The 15,492-nt window shown below is 44.2% G+C and overlaps 1 protein-coding gene across 1 annotated transcript; it reads left to right on the top strand.

The window, feature by feature from the left end:
- Positions 1 to 313: 313 nt before the first annotated feature.
- On the top strand, positions 314 to 14,898 carry LOC133357124 (intelectin-1-like). Its single transcript, XM_061574915.1, has 7 exons — positions 314 to 546; positions 892 to 1,020; positions 1,965 to 2,218; positions 4,037 to 4,195; positions 4,790 to 4,913; positions 11,566 to 11,672; positions 12,825 to 14,898. The coding sequence occupies exons 1-7, from the start codon at positions 495 to 497 to the stop codon at positions 12,975 to 12,977; spliced, it is 978 nt and encodes a 325-aa protein (XP_061430899.1). The 5' UTR covers positions 314 to 494; the 3' UTR covers positions 12,978 to 14,898.
- The last annotated feature ends 594 nt before the right edge of the window (positions 14,899 to 15,492 follow it).

Raw genomic sequence — 15,492 nt, 5'->3', positions numbered from 1 at the left:
TATGTTATCAATCGTTAAATAATGGTAAAGCTTTATTTGGCAAAGTTTCTGAGAAATGCAGTACTTAAAGCATAAGCATTCAAGGAGTCAATTGTCATTGTAAAGTTGATTTGCATAATATAGCTTTGTGTGTTTTTATGTTAATTTCTTCTTTGTAGCTGAGGACATTGTTAGGAGTAGTATGGGATATTCAACGAGGCTGACCCCGAACGCATTTGCATATCCCCTATTTCCTGCCACAATACACTTTCCTGATTGGTTGCTGTAAGCAGGCATTAAACTATAAGTGTCTGCCCAACGCTCACAGAGCTGACGACTCCTGCTGTAGTCTGCAAGCCTGGTGTCTTAAACTAATCACCAATTTTGTTCTCACTCTAGTGCTCACAGTAAATCTTCGCAAGTTGCGTTGGGGGTTTTGTTACCTGCAGCGGTTTATTTACAGGCTTCTGATCACTGTAGAGTTATAGAGAGTTGCGTGGTTTCGCTGCTAATCCATGGGGCTGTTCAAATTGCCGCTGTTTCTGAGCATTTCCACGGCACTTTTATGTGAGTTACTTTTTATTTAAGTTTAATTAATTGATATAAACGATACAATGTGCAAGTACATCATTTGCATATTTGTACATTTTATTTTACCCGGTTACACAGTAACGTGCACATGTATGTTACACTTATTTTGCACGGTTCGTACGTAACCGTGATAATCAGGTGTGAGGGAAGGACGACAAATTTGAATGAAGTTCAATTTGTTCAATCCTTAATGATAATAAGATATTAAACACCAATGAAGTCTGACATTTCTACCACCGAGTTGGGATCGCCAACAGATTTATGATGTGCTTTGCTTTGTGGGGTTTGAATCTGGGTACTGCTGATGCTTTGTGCTTCCAGGTGCCGTTGTTGGGAGGACAGCAGTGTGCTTCTCTGCAGAGGATTGCAGTGAGATTACACGAAAAAAATGGTCCGAGGAGCCGCCACACTCATGCCTTGAAATCAAACAGAAGACAAAAACAGAGACAGGTGAGGCTAGATGCTTCACACAATGCTGCCTTCTGCTTCAATTGAGAACTACCCCCTAACTAAGCTGATATCGGGGATCCGACTCCGACATTTTAGCCCAGGGGTTAGCAACCTGCAACTCTTTGGCGGCCCCCTTGCGACTCTTTGGCTGCCCGCATCTTGCCGAGGCTTCTCTGACCAAAATAGTCATGTGGCTCAGTTTGCAATTGCGAGTTTGCGTTTTAAGTAATTTTTTTAAAAATATTTAATGGAAGCTGGTTAGTAAGTACGGGCATTCGTAAGCCGAGGACTGCTTGTATAACTCCATGGGCCTTTCCTGGTAAAATACAAAAAGTTTTAGTTCTCAAAGTTTATTTATAGTAATAATCTGTAATTTGCTGTATACCTGTTGTGGTTGTGTACACGTCGCTCTGCGTGCGATGCAGCTCTCGAACTGTTTTGGTCAAAGACAAAAACAAAATAATTTCTCCTCTTATACCTTGAATGGTTGCCGAGCCCTGGTCGAGCCTCACCACCCACGCCCGTTGTCCAACCACCAACTGTCACGTCCCCCCACTTCCTGCCGCTCGTCCCCTACCTCCTCAGCCCTCCCTTGGCTCCCCGACCCCTCATCTGGGATGTTGGTTGATGGCATGTTTGTGGCTATGGTACCACCAAACCATGCCCATGATTCCTACCACGTGATGCACCCCCTTTTACCCAGTAACAAAACACACGCATGCCACTTGACCCAGCCACCATTTCCGAGCAACTAATTGACCTATGCCACTGCAGTTGGCCCCTCTCTCAACTTCACAGCACTGCACACTGTACCAAAATATATATTCACCTACACAATTGGTTTGGGTATCACTCTGTCAATGGAAAGATAGTACACTGAGAAACCCACGTTCCACATCCACACATAACCCATTTGTTGAATCTGTTCCCTTTGCTCACGAAAGATGGGCTATACTTGCTGCAGACGAAGAGCGGGCAGTCTTACCAAGCGTTCTGCGACATGAACACCAACGGAGGAGGCTGGACACTGGTCGCCAGCGTTCACGAGAACAACATCGCGGCCAAGTGCACCACGGGAGACCGCTGGACCAGTCAGCAGGGCAGCAATTCTGCAGTTCCATTCGTAGACGGGGATAAAAACTGGGCCAACCTCAACACGTTTGGTGTCCCCGAGTCGGCGACTGATGACGACTACAAGGTTTGTCTTTTACAAAAATGACACTTCGACCATTTGGATTCGTATAAATGCAGTGGCATGAGCATGTGGGCTACATGACCCCGCCAACGCAGCCTTGCCCACCAGAGGAGCTCAGATAGGGACTGTGTCCAGATCTTTCAAGGATTTGTGAGCTCCTCACACAATCCAGCCTGGTTAAACCCAGGATGGGTCATATGCAGGCCAGTTTAAAATGTTTCTAACCAGCGCAGATGTTAAATTAGGGGGGGTTCACGTTTCGCAAACATAGAGAAGGGACGGCATGACCGGCCAAGAACTGAAATTTTGTGTTGAGTGACAAACTAGGTAGCTTCCATAAAACGTTATGCAACCAATGAAAAGATAATGCCGCCTAACTAATTTGGACCAAGACCTTTGCTGCCAGGCAGGTGGCTTTGCTTTTGTGGGGCTGATGATAAGGCCCCATCGCTTAGTTCAGCAGGAGGGATTTTTTTCAAATCCTTCTCAGAGTGGGCAGAAATTAGTAAATCATCTGCATACGTAACACAGTTGACCAATAGGGAGCCATCCCTTGACTCCATCGATCAGCCTCCCATTGCATCTATCCCAGATGGAAATTCCAGTTGTACATTCATCGAAAGTTTCTTGAGCTACATGCTGAAAAGATGTTAAATAGTGTAGGGGCTAAAGAACATCCCTGTCCCACGCCAAGGTGAAAGAGAAATTGGCTCAAACTCATTGTCACACAGCTTTACCAGGGGCCTGCTCACCATCATAAAGTTCCGTGATGATTGTGAGCAGAGGGTCTTGGACTCCGAAAACATGAAGAGCCCGGCCTATTGATGGTGCCATAGGTCTTGACTAGGTCAATAAAACAGATATGTAGGTCATATTGAAATTCTATACACCTCTGCTGTAGCAAACGGACAGAGAAAATGGTGTCTGTGCACGACTGCCCCTGTCAGCAAGCCTCTCCTCAGCATGTCTGGCAAGGCGGTGTTTAATAATACTTGCCAGGATCTTTTCCGGCACACTGAGGAGGGAGATGCCCTGGTAGTTGCAATCAGTGTGGCCCACCTTTTAAAAATGAGCACCACCATGGAATCCTTACAATCCTGCGGAACCTGTCATGTGGACCAGATGGTTATAATGATGTAACATAGAGTAGTCTGCGCACAAACACCACCCTCCCTCAGCAGTTCGCTTGAGAGGTCATCTCTACCTGGTGCTTTACCTGGTTTCAAGCTCCAGATCATCCATTGCACTTCCTTAACAGATGGCACGACACCCAACAACTCAGAGGGAGCAGATACTTCCTCCAATAGTTGAGGCACTGTGGCTCCAGCAGTGTCAACCCCACATTGTCCCATGATGTTATTTCAGTGGAAGGGGTTTCCCTCCAAGACCTGACAGAAATGCTCAAACCTGCAAACCCGTTCTTGGGGGTCAGAGGTCGGATCAGTGTTCTTTCCTTTAAGGATGGTAATAGATGTAGCGCTGTAATTACTTTGTAGAAGCGAAACTTTGAACCCAACCACTTTTCGGAAGGAACCAGAGACAAATGTAGCGGCAGGTAGGCTATACGTACATCAAATTCGTGTCCATCCATCACGCTGTGGATCTCCCAAATTATATGTAGGAGGAAATCATACAAAACATAAAACAATTGCTTGAAAGGTCTGCCAATATAGACACATATATATATATATATAACATTGCTTGATTATTTTAAGTGAACGTGCTGAAACAGGCGAAGAAAATGTTCATTCGTAAATACTCATGTCCGCTTCGTTAAGTGGTTCATTGTAGTTGTGTTGCTTATGTGTTTCATTTATTCAGAACCCGGGATATTACGATCTGGAGGCAAATGACATAGCAGTATGGCATGTTCCCAATGGGACTCCTCTGCCTGTGTGGAAGACATCATCGCTCTTCCGCTACCACACGGAGTCGAACTTTCTGGGTGCCTTTGGTGGAAGCTTATACTCCTTTTTCAAGGTAGAGTCCTTTGTCTGACTTGGCATTGTTATTCATGAGGTTGATAACTTGATATAAAAATTGTAGTGCGATGTGATATGCCTTTGACCAAACCACTTTGAAGACACCGAACTTGTCAGATTTAAGAAGCTAAGCAGGGTTGAGCTTGCATAGAGAGTGAATGGGTGACCAGCAAGGCTTAATTTAATGGATATTGTTTCGGGAGCTCAGCCCCAGACAGCTCCGGTTCAAATTAATCCTTGTTGACTAAGATGAACAGGTTGTTATAGCTAGCGCCTTTAAGATTATACAGTGGATAGCAATGGACAGTGCAGCATTATTTGTTGCTATGTATTTCTACGCATCCACGAGTACACTCCCTACCTCCACCAATTTGCATTTGTTCAAAGTGCTGATGTATGGGCAAGTAACCCCTATGACCCACAAAGGTGTAAGTAGACATTCATCTAGCAGTGATTTACGAAAAGGAATTATGAGATGGGTGATCTTCGTGGTAGAACACACATCAATACACGTGAACACATTTTAAGTGGCACAGCATTGTTCTGTTGTTTTCAAGTAAATATTAATTGATGGTTCTCCTTTTGTTGGCAGAATTTCTTCCCGTTAACGTACAATTCCGGAAGCTGTCCCACCAATAACGGGCCTGCCTACCCCATTGTTTATGACTATGGGAGTGACGCAGTCGTCAATTCTCTCAGCTGCCCTCACTGTTTGAGTAAGTATTGCTTATACTGGTACTTTATCTGCGATGCGGTATGATTAACAGATTTACACTTAAAACTTTCGTGACTACAGGAATTCATATTTTTTGGTTCTTTCGGTAAAGTCACATAGATAAAAAAATACTAATAAAAAATAAAGTGAATAAAAATTAAAATTATAAAAACCACTAATGTAGCTGGTGAGCGTATTGGCAGTCTATAATGTGGACTGTAGCCTGGTTCTTTACCTGAGTGAGCGTACTGGCAGTCTATAATGTAGACTTATTCTTGGTTCTTTCAGTAATAAAAATAAAATAAAAATTTCAACAAAAACCACGACGTTTCCATCGCAACACAAGCGGTTGTCATCAGGAAAAGGGGGGTTAGCCTCTAAAGGCCAACTGTTTATAAAGGTTTAGAGATGGGCGTAGCCCAAGTGTGTCAGCAGCATGGGCAGGGCAGCTAATGTTAATGTGGGAGAAAACAACGACACCGGCAGTGGGTCTACACCAATCAAAGGGCCACCAGGCAATCATTGCACCTCACTCCACACATCCACACTGCTGACGGTGGAGGTTGACAAGAAAACACAAATCAAGTCATGACCCAAAGTGGTTGATGACATCTTTCCAATGATTGCTGAGTTTATAACCATCCTCTTGGTTGAAATTGTGTCTGTGTCTGTATATATGGATGGCTTCATGAACGAATCTTTGTTGATATCCAGTAGGTTTGCAAAGTACCATCTTCTTAGAGAAATCAATTTCGTGTCAGCCAGCCGCATTAAAATAATGATCAGCCACGGCAGAAGTATTGGTCCTATCGTGTTTCAAATCTGCCTTATGCTCACGAACATGTCGCTTAGTTTCCACAATGTAAATGCAGATACTCTGCTTCCCTTCACTGGCAAGACCACTTCAGCAGTACTTAACTCAACCCAATTGGTTTCTATGGTCAAAGACATGGTACTGTCTCCTGACGATATCCTCGTCAGTTTTGATGTGGTCTGTCTGTTTACCAAAGTCCCAGTGCCTGACATCTTAACAATAATTGAAGACTTGGTCCAACATGGACTGAACTCGGATGTACCTGCGTTGGTTAGGCATTGCCTCACAAACACTTACTTTACCTGGAATGGTATCTTCTACAAACAGAATGAGGGTACCCCTATGGGCTCCCCCTTGCCACCAGTGATAGCCAATGTTTTCATGGAGATGTTTGGATCAGACGCCATCCAGACATCTACCCAGCGTCCTTCCCTGTGGAAGAGATATGTGGATGACACTTTCGTCATTTGGCCACATGGCCTCCCAGCATTGAACCATTTCTTGGACCACATCAATTCCAGACACCCATCCATCAGATTCACCATGGAAGTGGAGAAAGATGGCAAACTACCATTCTTGGATGTTCTATTTCAGAGGAGACCTGATGGCTCCTTGGGACATTCTGTTTACAGGAAGGCCACCCACACAGATCCCTTCTTGAAACCTGATTTCCACCACCACCCGGCTCAAAATAATTATCTAATTAAAACACTATACCACAGAGCTCATTGCATCTCTGACCAACACCACCTGACCAGTGAATTAAAACATGTATGGCCTTCAAGATGAACGGATACTCTGACCGTACTATCCACCAAGCTGTTTCTCCCACCATACAGAAACAACCACCTGAAACTCCAATCAAAACCATCACGTTGCCATACATAGCAGGCGTGACCAAAAAGATCTCCAAAATTCTAAACAAACATAAGAGGCAGGTCCGATTCAGTACAGTACATCAAATCCGGGATCTAATCCCATCTGTGAAAGATGTCATTCCTGACTTGCAATACCCTGGAGTCTATAAACTGAGTTGCATCTGTGGTGATTGTTACATTGGGGAAACGAAACGTCATGTCTCTGATCGGGTCCGCGAGCACAAGTCAGATCTGAAGCACGGCAAAACTGATTATTCCGCCGTTGCTGATCATTGTTACAACGCTGTGGGCTCTCATGACATTGTCTTTTCCAAAACCAAGGTGCTCTGCAAACCTTCTGGCTACCATCAAAGGTTTGTGCATGAAGCCATCCAGATATACAAACATAAACATAACTTCAACCGTGATGATGGGTACAAACTGAGTAATCATTGGAAATATGTTTTTAACCAAGTAAAACAGATTTAACTACGCATATTTGTACCATCTTATTTGACAGGTACTAGTCTATTTTACCGAGTTGTTGACATCCACCGCGTTTAACAGTGCTGCTATTGTTTGGTTTTGGAAGCCAACATTGGCCGTAATCCCTGTGGAGGTGCTTCACTTGTACCTTCCCTTCTAGCCCCGCCCCCCACCCTTCCAGTCCCTGACTGCCACATTTAGATAAGCTCCTCCCCCCTCCCCTTAACCAGTATTTAAGATCTTGTCTCTTGGATTTCTCTTCACTTGATACAGTAAATTTAGCTGTGACGGTCCACCTGAAGATGGAGTCTTGTGTTGCCTCCGAAACGTCGTGATTTAATTTAGTTATTTTTCATTTAATATTATTATTATTTTATTATTATTATTATTTTACCTACGTGACTATACCCAAAAAACCTAAGTGTATAAATGCTGCCGCAGATACAGCTTAATTTGTAGATGCCGGGATATTGCATGTCAGGAATCTTGTCCTTCACATATATGGATCAGATCACTAAATCTATGTACTGTGTTAAATCGGACCTGGATCTTGTGTTTGTTCATGATTTTGGACATATTTTTGGTTACCCCTGCTATGTATGGCCAGGTGATGGTTTTGATTGGATCCTCAGATGGCTCCTTCCTCACGGTTGGGGTGATGGCTTTGCGGATTGTGTAGTCAGAATATCCATTCGCCTTGAGAGCTTGGTGTACATGTTTGAGTTCACTAGTTAGGTGTCCATGGTCAGAGATACATTTAGCTCTATGGTGTAGCGTTTTGATGAGGGAATTCTTCTGGGATGGATGGTGGTGGGAATCAATTTTTAGTTAGGCGTCAGTATGGGTTACTTTCCTGTAGACAGAATGGCTCATTGAGCCATCTGGTCTCTTTTTGATTAGGACATCAAAGAAAGGTAGCATGCCATCCTTTTCTACCTCCATGGTGAATTTGATGTGGTTAAGGAATTGGATCAGAGCCGGTCGGCCATGTGGCCCGATGACAAACGTGCCATCCACGTATCTTTTCCACAAGGACAGGCGTAGAGTGGATGCCTGGATGGCGTCCGTCTCAAATATGTCCATCAAAATATTGGCTACAACCGGAGATAAGGGAGAACTCATTGGGGTGCCTTCAGTTTGTTTGTAGAATGTTCCATTCTAGGTGAAGTATGCATTGGTGAGGCAGCGTCTCACCAGGGCCGGTACATCAGAATTACATTTTTGTTGGACCAAATCATCATTGATTGCAATGGAATCGGGCACAGGAACTTTGGTGAGCAAAGAAAATACATCAAACGTCACTAGCAAATCACCTGAGCACAGTGAGATGTCTTTAATTGACGATACCAGGTGAGCTGAGTTCAGTACAGAATAGGTGATTTTACCAGTGAATGGTTGCAAGGACTCAGATATCGGGCCAGTTTGTAGGTGGGTGAGCCCAGTGGCGGCTCCTGCAAAATCTCTCAGGGGGGGCAAATGTCTGGATGATTGATAAGGATAAGGTCCACCCATGCAATGGATAAATTAACAGCTTAAGCATGTAAAGGCAACTTCACTTCTTTAATATTAATGAAAAATAAAGTGACTCTTACAATACATCTTGTTTGTTTCTATACTCACTATTAAAACAAACCACTCAAGTTTATTTTATTAAAGATTCCACTAGATTTTGATTTAAAATATTCGTGACTGCAGGGATTCATCTTCTTGGTTCTTTCGGTAAAGTTACGTAGAAGGGAAGTAATAAAATAATAAAAATAAAACATAATAAAATTATTCTCACGACGTTTCGGCCACAACGCAAGCAGCCGTCCTCAGGTGAAAACCAGGTCCGTCGAGGCGACAGAGTCTGAATGAAACAGCACACGAGCTTGGAGCATATATATAAGCTGGGCGCCTTGACAAAGGAATTTGCATATCAAGAGGAATTGAGCATATTTATGGGAAATGCAGGAATGTGATTAGTACTGCATATGCATGTGCATTATGCAGGATTAACAGCATCAAAGGGAGCTGCAGTTGCTGCTGCTGCAGTTGCTGCTGCTGCAGTTGCTGCTGCTGCTGCTGCAGTTGCTGCTGCTCTGCAGTTGCTGCTGCTGCTGCTGCAGTTGCTGCTTTATCCATTTTAATATAACACTATGTATTATTCTACCCACCCTAATGTGTATCACACTGCTATATATTTACTATACAATTACGACACCATACATTACTCTGCACACTGCACCATGCCAGTGAGTGGAACGTTGTGACCGAAACGTCATGAGAATAACTTGCGTTGTGGCTGAAACGTCGTGAGAATAATTTTATTATGTTTTCTTTTTATTATTTTATTACTTCCCTTCTACGTGACTTTACCGAAAGAACCAAGAAGAAGATTCCACTAGGTGGCGATAAATTATATTGTTGTATGAAACGTGCTTACGTAGGATGACGTTAGCACGTATGATGACGTAAGCACGTTAGGGCTTGCCCTCCCGGAAGCCATAGAGAATGCATTGGAGCGCCCCCGTTCGAAAAAAAACATCTTTCAATGTAAGTCTATGGGGCCACTCGGGGCGATTTTCAGCCGGAGTGAAATCGCCCAAAAAGAGGCGGTACTCCACAGAACGTGACATGACGCTGATTGGACTATATCCAGAGGCTGACAGTGACGGCTAGCGTGACTCTGTGGTTCAATGACATTGGTGGTGCGTCGCCCAATCGCCCTAATGAAGAAACCGCCCCTGGGTGAGCCAATGGTGGAGACGATGGGACGAAGGGGTGTACCTTCTTCATGGATTTTTGGTAAGCCATATAATCTTGGTGGTCTAGCAGCAAAAGGTTTTAAGGAAAACCGTTTGGTCTGTTCAATTAATGAAGCTGAATCAGTGATGATACTGTTCGTTTTGTAACGAGGCTGTTGGTGGGATTTCTTTAAATGTTTGTGTAGCTACCATCATTAAGTAGGTCCTGAATTTTGTTATTGTACACGGGTTTGTCCATGATAAACGTGACATTGCTGCAGTCCACATTATAGATTGCCAGTACACTCACTCCGATTAAGAACCAGGCTAGTCTACATTAGTGTTTTAAACGTTTTTATTATTATTATTCACTTTAATTATTATTATGTTTCTATCTACGTGACTTTACCGAAAGAACCAAAGAATATTAACAGATTGTCATAGAGTTAAGCGCCCTCTGGTGTGTGCTCAAATTATAAAAGGCTACCACATTTGTGAGGCCTCAAGTCAACCAGCACTCACAGTCAGCTGTCGCATCCCCTCTCTCCATCAGCCCTTGTTTTGTATAATACTCGTCCAGTTTGAATCCAGAACAATTTAAATCAGGGTGAAATCCCGTTTTTCACAATCGTTTTAGAAAACCCCTACAAGACGACCTTTCTGAAACGATGACTGTCGTGGCAAAACTGAGACGTATGGTAGCCTTATCAGTGACTCCTATCCTGCATCCTATCTCTGACTCAGTGATCTTGGGTGTTTTATTCATTCTATTCCCCATGCAATATTACGGTTAAAATCAGTTATCCGGAAGTGAAGTCAAGTTGAACTTATACAGTATGTATTTATCAGTGCTAATTCATGGAGGTTACGAGTTAATTTTGCAGATAAACTGATTATGCGATCCACCAAAAGTGCCCCAACATCAGCGCTGATGCATTCCACATTCAAGAAGCCAGACTCATTTTTAAATACACATGTTTAATCGCATGTGTATGTAATTAACATCAGAGACATCTCATTATAATTGATAACAAACCTAATATGTATAATGTACGGTGATATTATTCGAGTAACTGACCATCACCGTGCAGCAGTGAGGAAAGGTCGGAGAGATTGTATGATGGGCTCGAATATTTTTTTAGTTTTTTTTAATACGCTCCATCAACATAAGCTATAAACCGGTTTTTAAAAAGCAGGAGATAGAAAGATGGGGAACGAACAAGCTGCTCCATTCATCACCGGCTTTTTAAAGAGTAGATTCGCGCCTATTCCAACAACATCTCACGAGCTAAATCATCGCATATTGCTGGTCGCATTGCGATAAACAAGGATAATGAATCGGACTTTATTCTCTACCATCAGCCATCTTCTGAATAAGTAGAAAATACATCTTCCTCTTACACTTCGCAACTGACCTCTCTGATCGCTGTGATTCTCAGATCGACCTGTTGCCCAATTGGATCCCCCCCCCCCACCCCTTGTGGACGATTGCAGGATAACCTTTTCTGCATTGAGGGCTCTTCGTTAATGGCCTCTTCAACAATTCTCTGGAGACTGGCATGGTACCCAATATTTTTTAACGATGGCTGCAGTCACCCCTTTCTTGAAAAAAGCGAGTTTTTTGTTAAAATCATTATCCTTAAGCTGTGAAAAAGTGAGCGGTGCCGTGTGGACAATTTGAGCATTCCAGAAATGCCGAAGCTTCATTGTTAATGAGAACTGAAGTTGACCGTTATAAATGCATTCAATAAATGAGACCATTTTCCACAGGCGGAACGACAACAGGGTTTGTGCAATTCAGAGTGTTTAACAACGAGAGAGCCCCATTTGCCATCTGCTCTGGGTTGAAGGTCGTCTCCAACTGTGACACTGAACACGTGAGTACTTCAATACTTGCTATCGAGCACGCTGCTACACCGATGGCAGCACAAACCAGTGCATACAAATACAGTAAACACTAGATCATGGGACCTTTTTGCTCGTAACAAAATATCAAAAATAAGAATAGGTTTAACGCTTTCTGGCAAATAAAACACGTTTTAAGATGTTGAAACAGCAAATAGATACTTTTTGCAAGGAATCGAGTCTGCATGGGACATGATGTGACAGAATATGATGCACTTTTAAGCATTGAAGGTTTTCTGGCGAGGAGTCACGAGACACACACAGATATTATGGGCTAATTGACCGAGATAGACGACTGATAATATTTACCACCTGTGCTCCCCACCGATGCTTTGCTCGTTTCTCTTTCGCATCACGCCTTCAAATCAAAATAACTTTAACCGTTCGGATAGCTACCGTCTTAGTGCTACGTGGAAGCGAATCATCAAACAATACATTATCGAAATGTATGCCTACAAAGGGCAGCGTACTTTAATAGGGATTACCGTTGGTAGGGCTATTTAAATTATAACACAATACTGTAGAGAGGAAGGAAAAGTTCAAAGGGCTCGCATAATGCACATGCATAATGTACGTTGCCTCAGTAATCCCCTCCCCCCACATTGTGCAAGAGCACAGAAGCGTGATCACCACATCTATGCCTCGGTATAAGGAACGAAACAGGTGGACTTCTCCACAAATCTGGCTGTCGCCTGATGAAGCTAGTTGTAATTACTGGCGAAACGTCGTACTCAGATTGTAAATGTTGTGGCTTAGGTCTCCAACACACCGGTGTGCTGTACTAGTTACAAATTGGCGCGTTCTGTTTACGTGACAACCCTTTCTAGTTGGCTGTGTCGGGTGGTGGTGGGTCTTAACGAAACATTTATATATATACGCGATCTAACCACAAAACCTCTATTATGCCTTCATTGTTGTTGGAGAGCGACTTGTTTCCAACTGCCCAGTAGCATCCCTCATGGGCCTCCTCCACACACAGAGGCCGGTCTTGATTCCGCCGGTGCCAGTCATCGGCAAGTCCAGTCAGCTCCACATCCTGAACCACATCAGCCTTTCTCTTCTCCAGCCCATGTGATGCCCGAGCACATGCCCACTCAAGTAAATGGCAATATCTGTGTGTGCAGTTCTGTGTAGGCGGTGGCGGCTACGTGCCACAGGAATCTCCGAAGGAATGCGGTGACTTTAGTGCCCTCGACTGGAGTGGCTACGGGACAGGTGTGGAATGGAGCGCATCAAAGAAGCTGCTGGAATCCGCCGTCCTCATCTACTACCGTTAATCTGCCACGTGAAAAGCGCTCTGCGAGCAGCTAAAGTGAATTTATTTACATAAAATTGACAGACATAAGGTTAGTGCTAGGGTAGGAGCAGGGGACCTCCCTGACTGGCGGGCCGAATGCTGCTTACGACTCAATTTCATACGGCCCACAATCGCATGACCCAACGATATTTATCCATTACTGACAGCATTTTTGCTGCACTAATCGGCGTATGAGAATGAAATATTTTCTTTTCACAGATATGTTTCGTATATTAGAGTGCTCAGTTACTTCCGTCAATGTAAGGGCCTCATTTTGCTCTATCGACACGCACATTCATTTTTCAGTCATTATTGGATCATTCTAAGGTTTGTGTTAATGTGTGGTCTGCTAGAGATGATTTGAAGTCCTATTCGATCATCCATAAAGAATGCATACCCCATCCCTTATACTCCGGATTGGTCATCCAGTTATGGTCAGGATGAGTAGATTTTGCTCTTTTCTGACAATTTGTATCCACCCCAACCCAGACCCCACAGTCCTTATTGCCGAGTCTGGCCTTCTCACTTCTTGTTCACTTTTCACTTTTTGTGTTTTACAGAATTGTCTTTCGTTCACAAGTCTGTTTATAAGTTCCCAACAACTGACCTGGCACTATCTTTATTTGATCATTATGGCGGTACCCCGGGGTACCAAATAATACAAAATGGCCGAGGCAATTTAAGATTTTATTTCTGGGATAATTTTTTTTCCAGGGGTGTACTTCATTCCGCGCCTGGGGTACCAATCAATCCGAAATCAGTGCTACTCCGCGATGTCGAAACGCCAAACATTAGCATACAAAATCCGTTATTGCGAAATTCAACTTTCAATTTGTGCATCGTGTACAGCTCGTCGAGATGAGTCGATTGCCGCATCGCCGACCATCGACAGACTAAAAGTGATTGCATCACGGACATTGTGCGAGAGCCGGGGTACTATGGTACCCCGGGGTTCCGCCAAAAGGTTCACTTGAAGGGGCACTACTTTCAGCGGCTTCAGATCTCCCACACAAATAAAAAGAAATCCCACATTTGTCCACAAGGGGGTGGTGGGGTCAGTGGTGTAGCCATCGATTCTGCAGGCAGTGCGACTGCACCCGGGCCCACATAGGAGAGGGTCGCTCAGGCGGCAGGTCACGAAGAGGGGGGTAACTGGACAGGGAGCCCCATTTCACTACCTGGGCCCAGTGTCCTGGTAATGAAATGTTGCCCACACGATCCAGCTGCGATGACAAGGTTACGTCAATGCTCTCTCTCCACTTGTCATTCGAGGGCGGTGATATGGCCCAGCGGTAGCGCGCTCTCCACCTCATGCAGATGTCCACGGTTCGAATGCAGCAGCCACCCCTGATTAATACTGAGCGTGAGATAATAATTAGAATCATCATATGCGCCATCAGCTTCCGAGTGGACGTTACAGATCCCCTTACATCGTCATTCACAAGACTCGGCCATTGGGTGCCAGTTTTAAGATCCACATTTTCTAATCATGAAACTAATCTGCAACTTACTCCATTGGGATTAAACGTAAGCAATCGGCCCCAAACTGGCAGACTAATGCCCGTTTGCAGGCCAGGTTCCGGGTCACCTTGTGCCAACAGGGCCAGCTGCTACTGGTGCTGCCCTGTCGAATGTGTTGAGAGGAGATGGGACGTGAAAGGAGGGCGCTATTATAAGCAAAAACAAATTAATCCTACAGTTACTCTACATTCACTTGTTTAACTATATATTCACATGTAGTACTCTATATTCACATGTTGGACTAAAGAGCAGATAGTATGCCCCGTACAGCATTGGTCAACTTATTCCTGGCCTTAGCCCAGTACCTGTGAATCCCTTAAGGTCAGTGCTCGTCACGAATTTTCAGGAGGGGGGTGGGGGGTGTCACTCTCGCTGATAAGACATCGTCAGTGTGAGGGTGCCGCCACACATTTGAAACCATTGGTGGGTTTGACAGCAGCACGATCATGATGATGGGGGGGGGGGTGTTTTCACATTTTTGTACTGTGGTGGGGGCCGCACGTCAGGAGCCGCAGACTAAAGGTCACCAGGGACCACCGGTTGGCCCCGCGTGGGCCTTGCGATGAAGAGCGACTTGCCTAGAGAGAGAGGCAGCAGACGTCCTCCTGTGGTTAGATTGAGGAGGTACTACTCCTCCAAAAAGTCTAAATAATCCTCTCCAGGTAAATAGGCCTTACAAGCCTTGGAAATTGACCTCGTGGTTAGTTAGCCAATCGAATCCGGCACCGTTTCTGTCAATGGCCACGTGCTTCCTCACTTCCAAGGGCATTGAAAATCCACGTTTCTTTTTGCTTTGAAGACAGACTAAACTTGATATAAAAAGAATGTAGTTCAAAAATAGATAAAACAACAGTTACTGCTTTCTGTCAGAAGAGGGAGATGCGTCCCCTTAAATGTTCAATCCTCATCAGCACTTGCTTTTAATCAGCCCAACAATCCACGTGGTAGATTTAAACCCCCTTTAGCTACACCTG

Source organism: Lethenteron reissneri, chromosome 56, assembly GCF_015708825.2.
Source record: "Lethenteron reissneri isolate LAM-NWPU_2019-01 chromosome 56, ASM1570882v1, whole genome shotgun sequence".
In the NCBI taxonomy this organism is placed as follows: domain Eukaryota; kingdom Metazoa; phylum Chordata; class Hyperoartia; order Petromyzontiformes; family Petromyzontidae; genus Lethenteron; species Lethenteron reissneri.
Note: the sequence above shows the minus strand (reverse complement) of the source record. Positions and strands in the feature narration are given on the sequence as shown.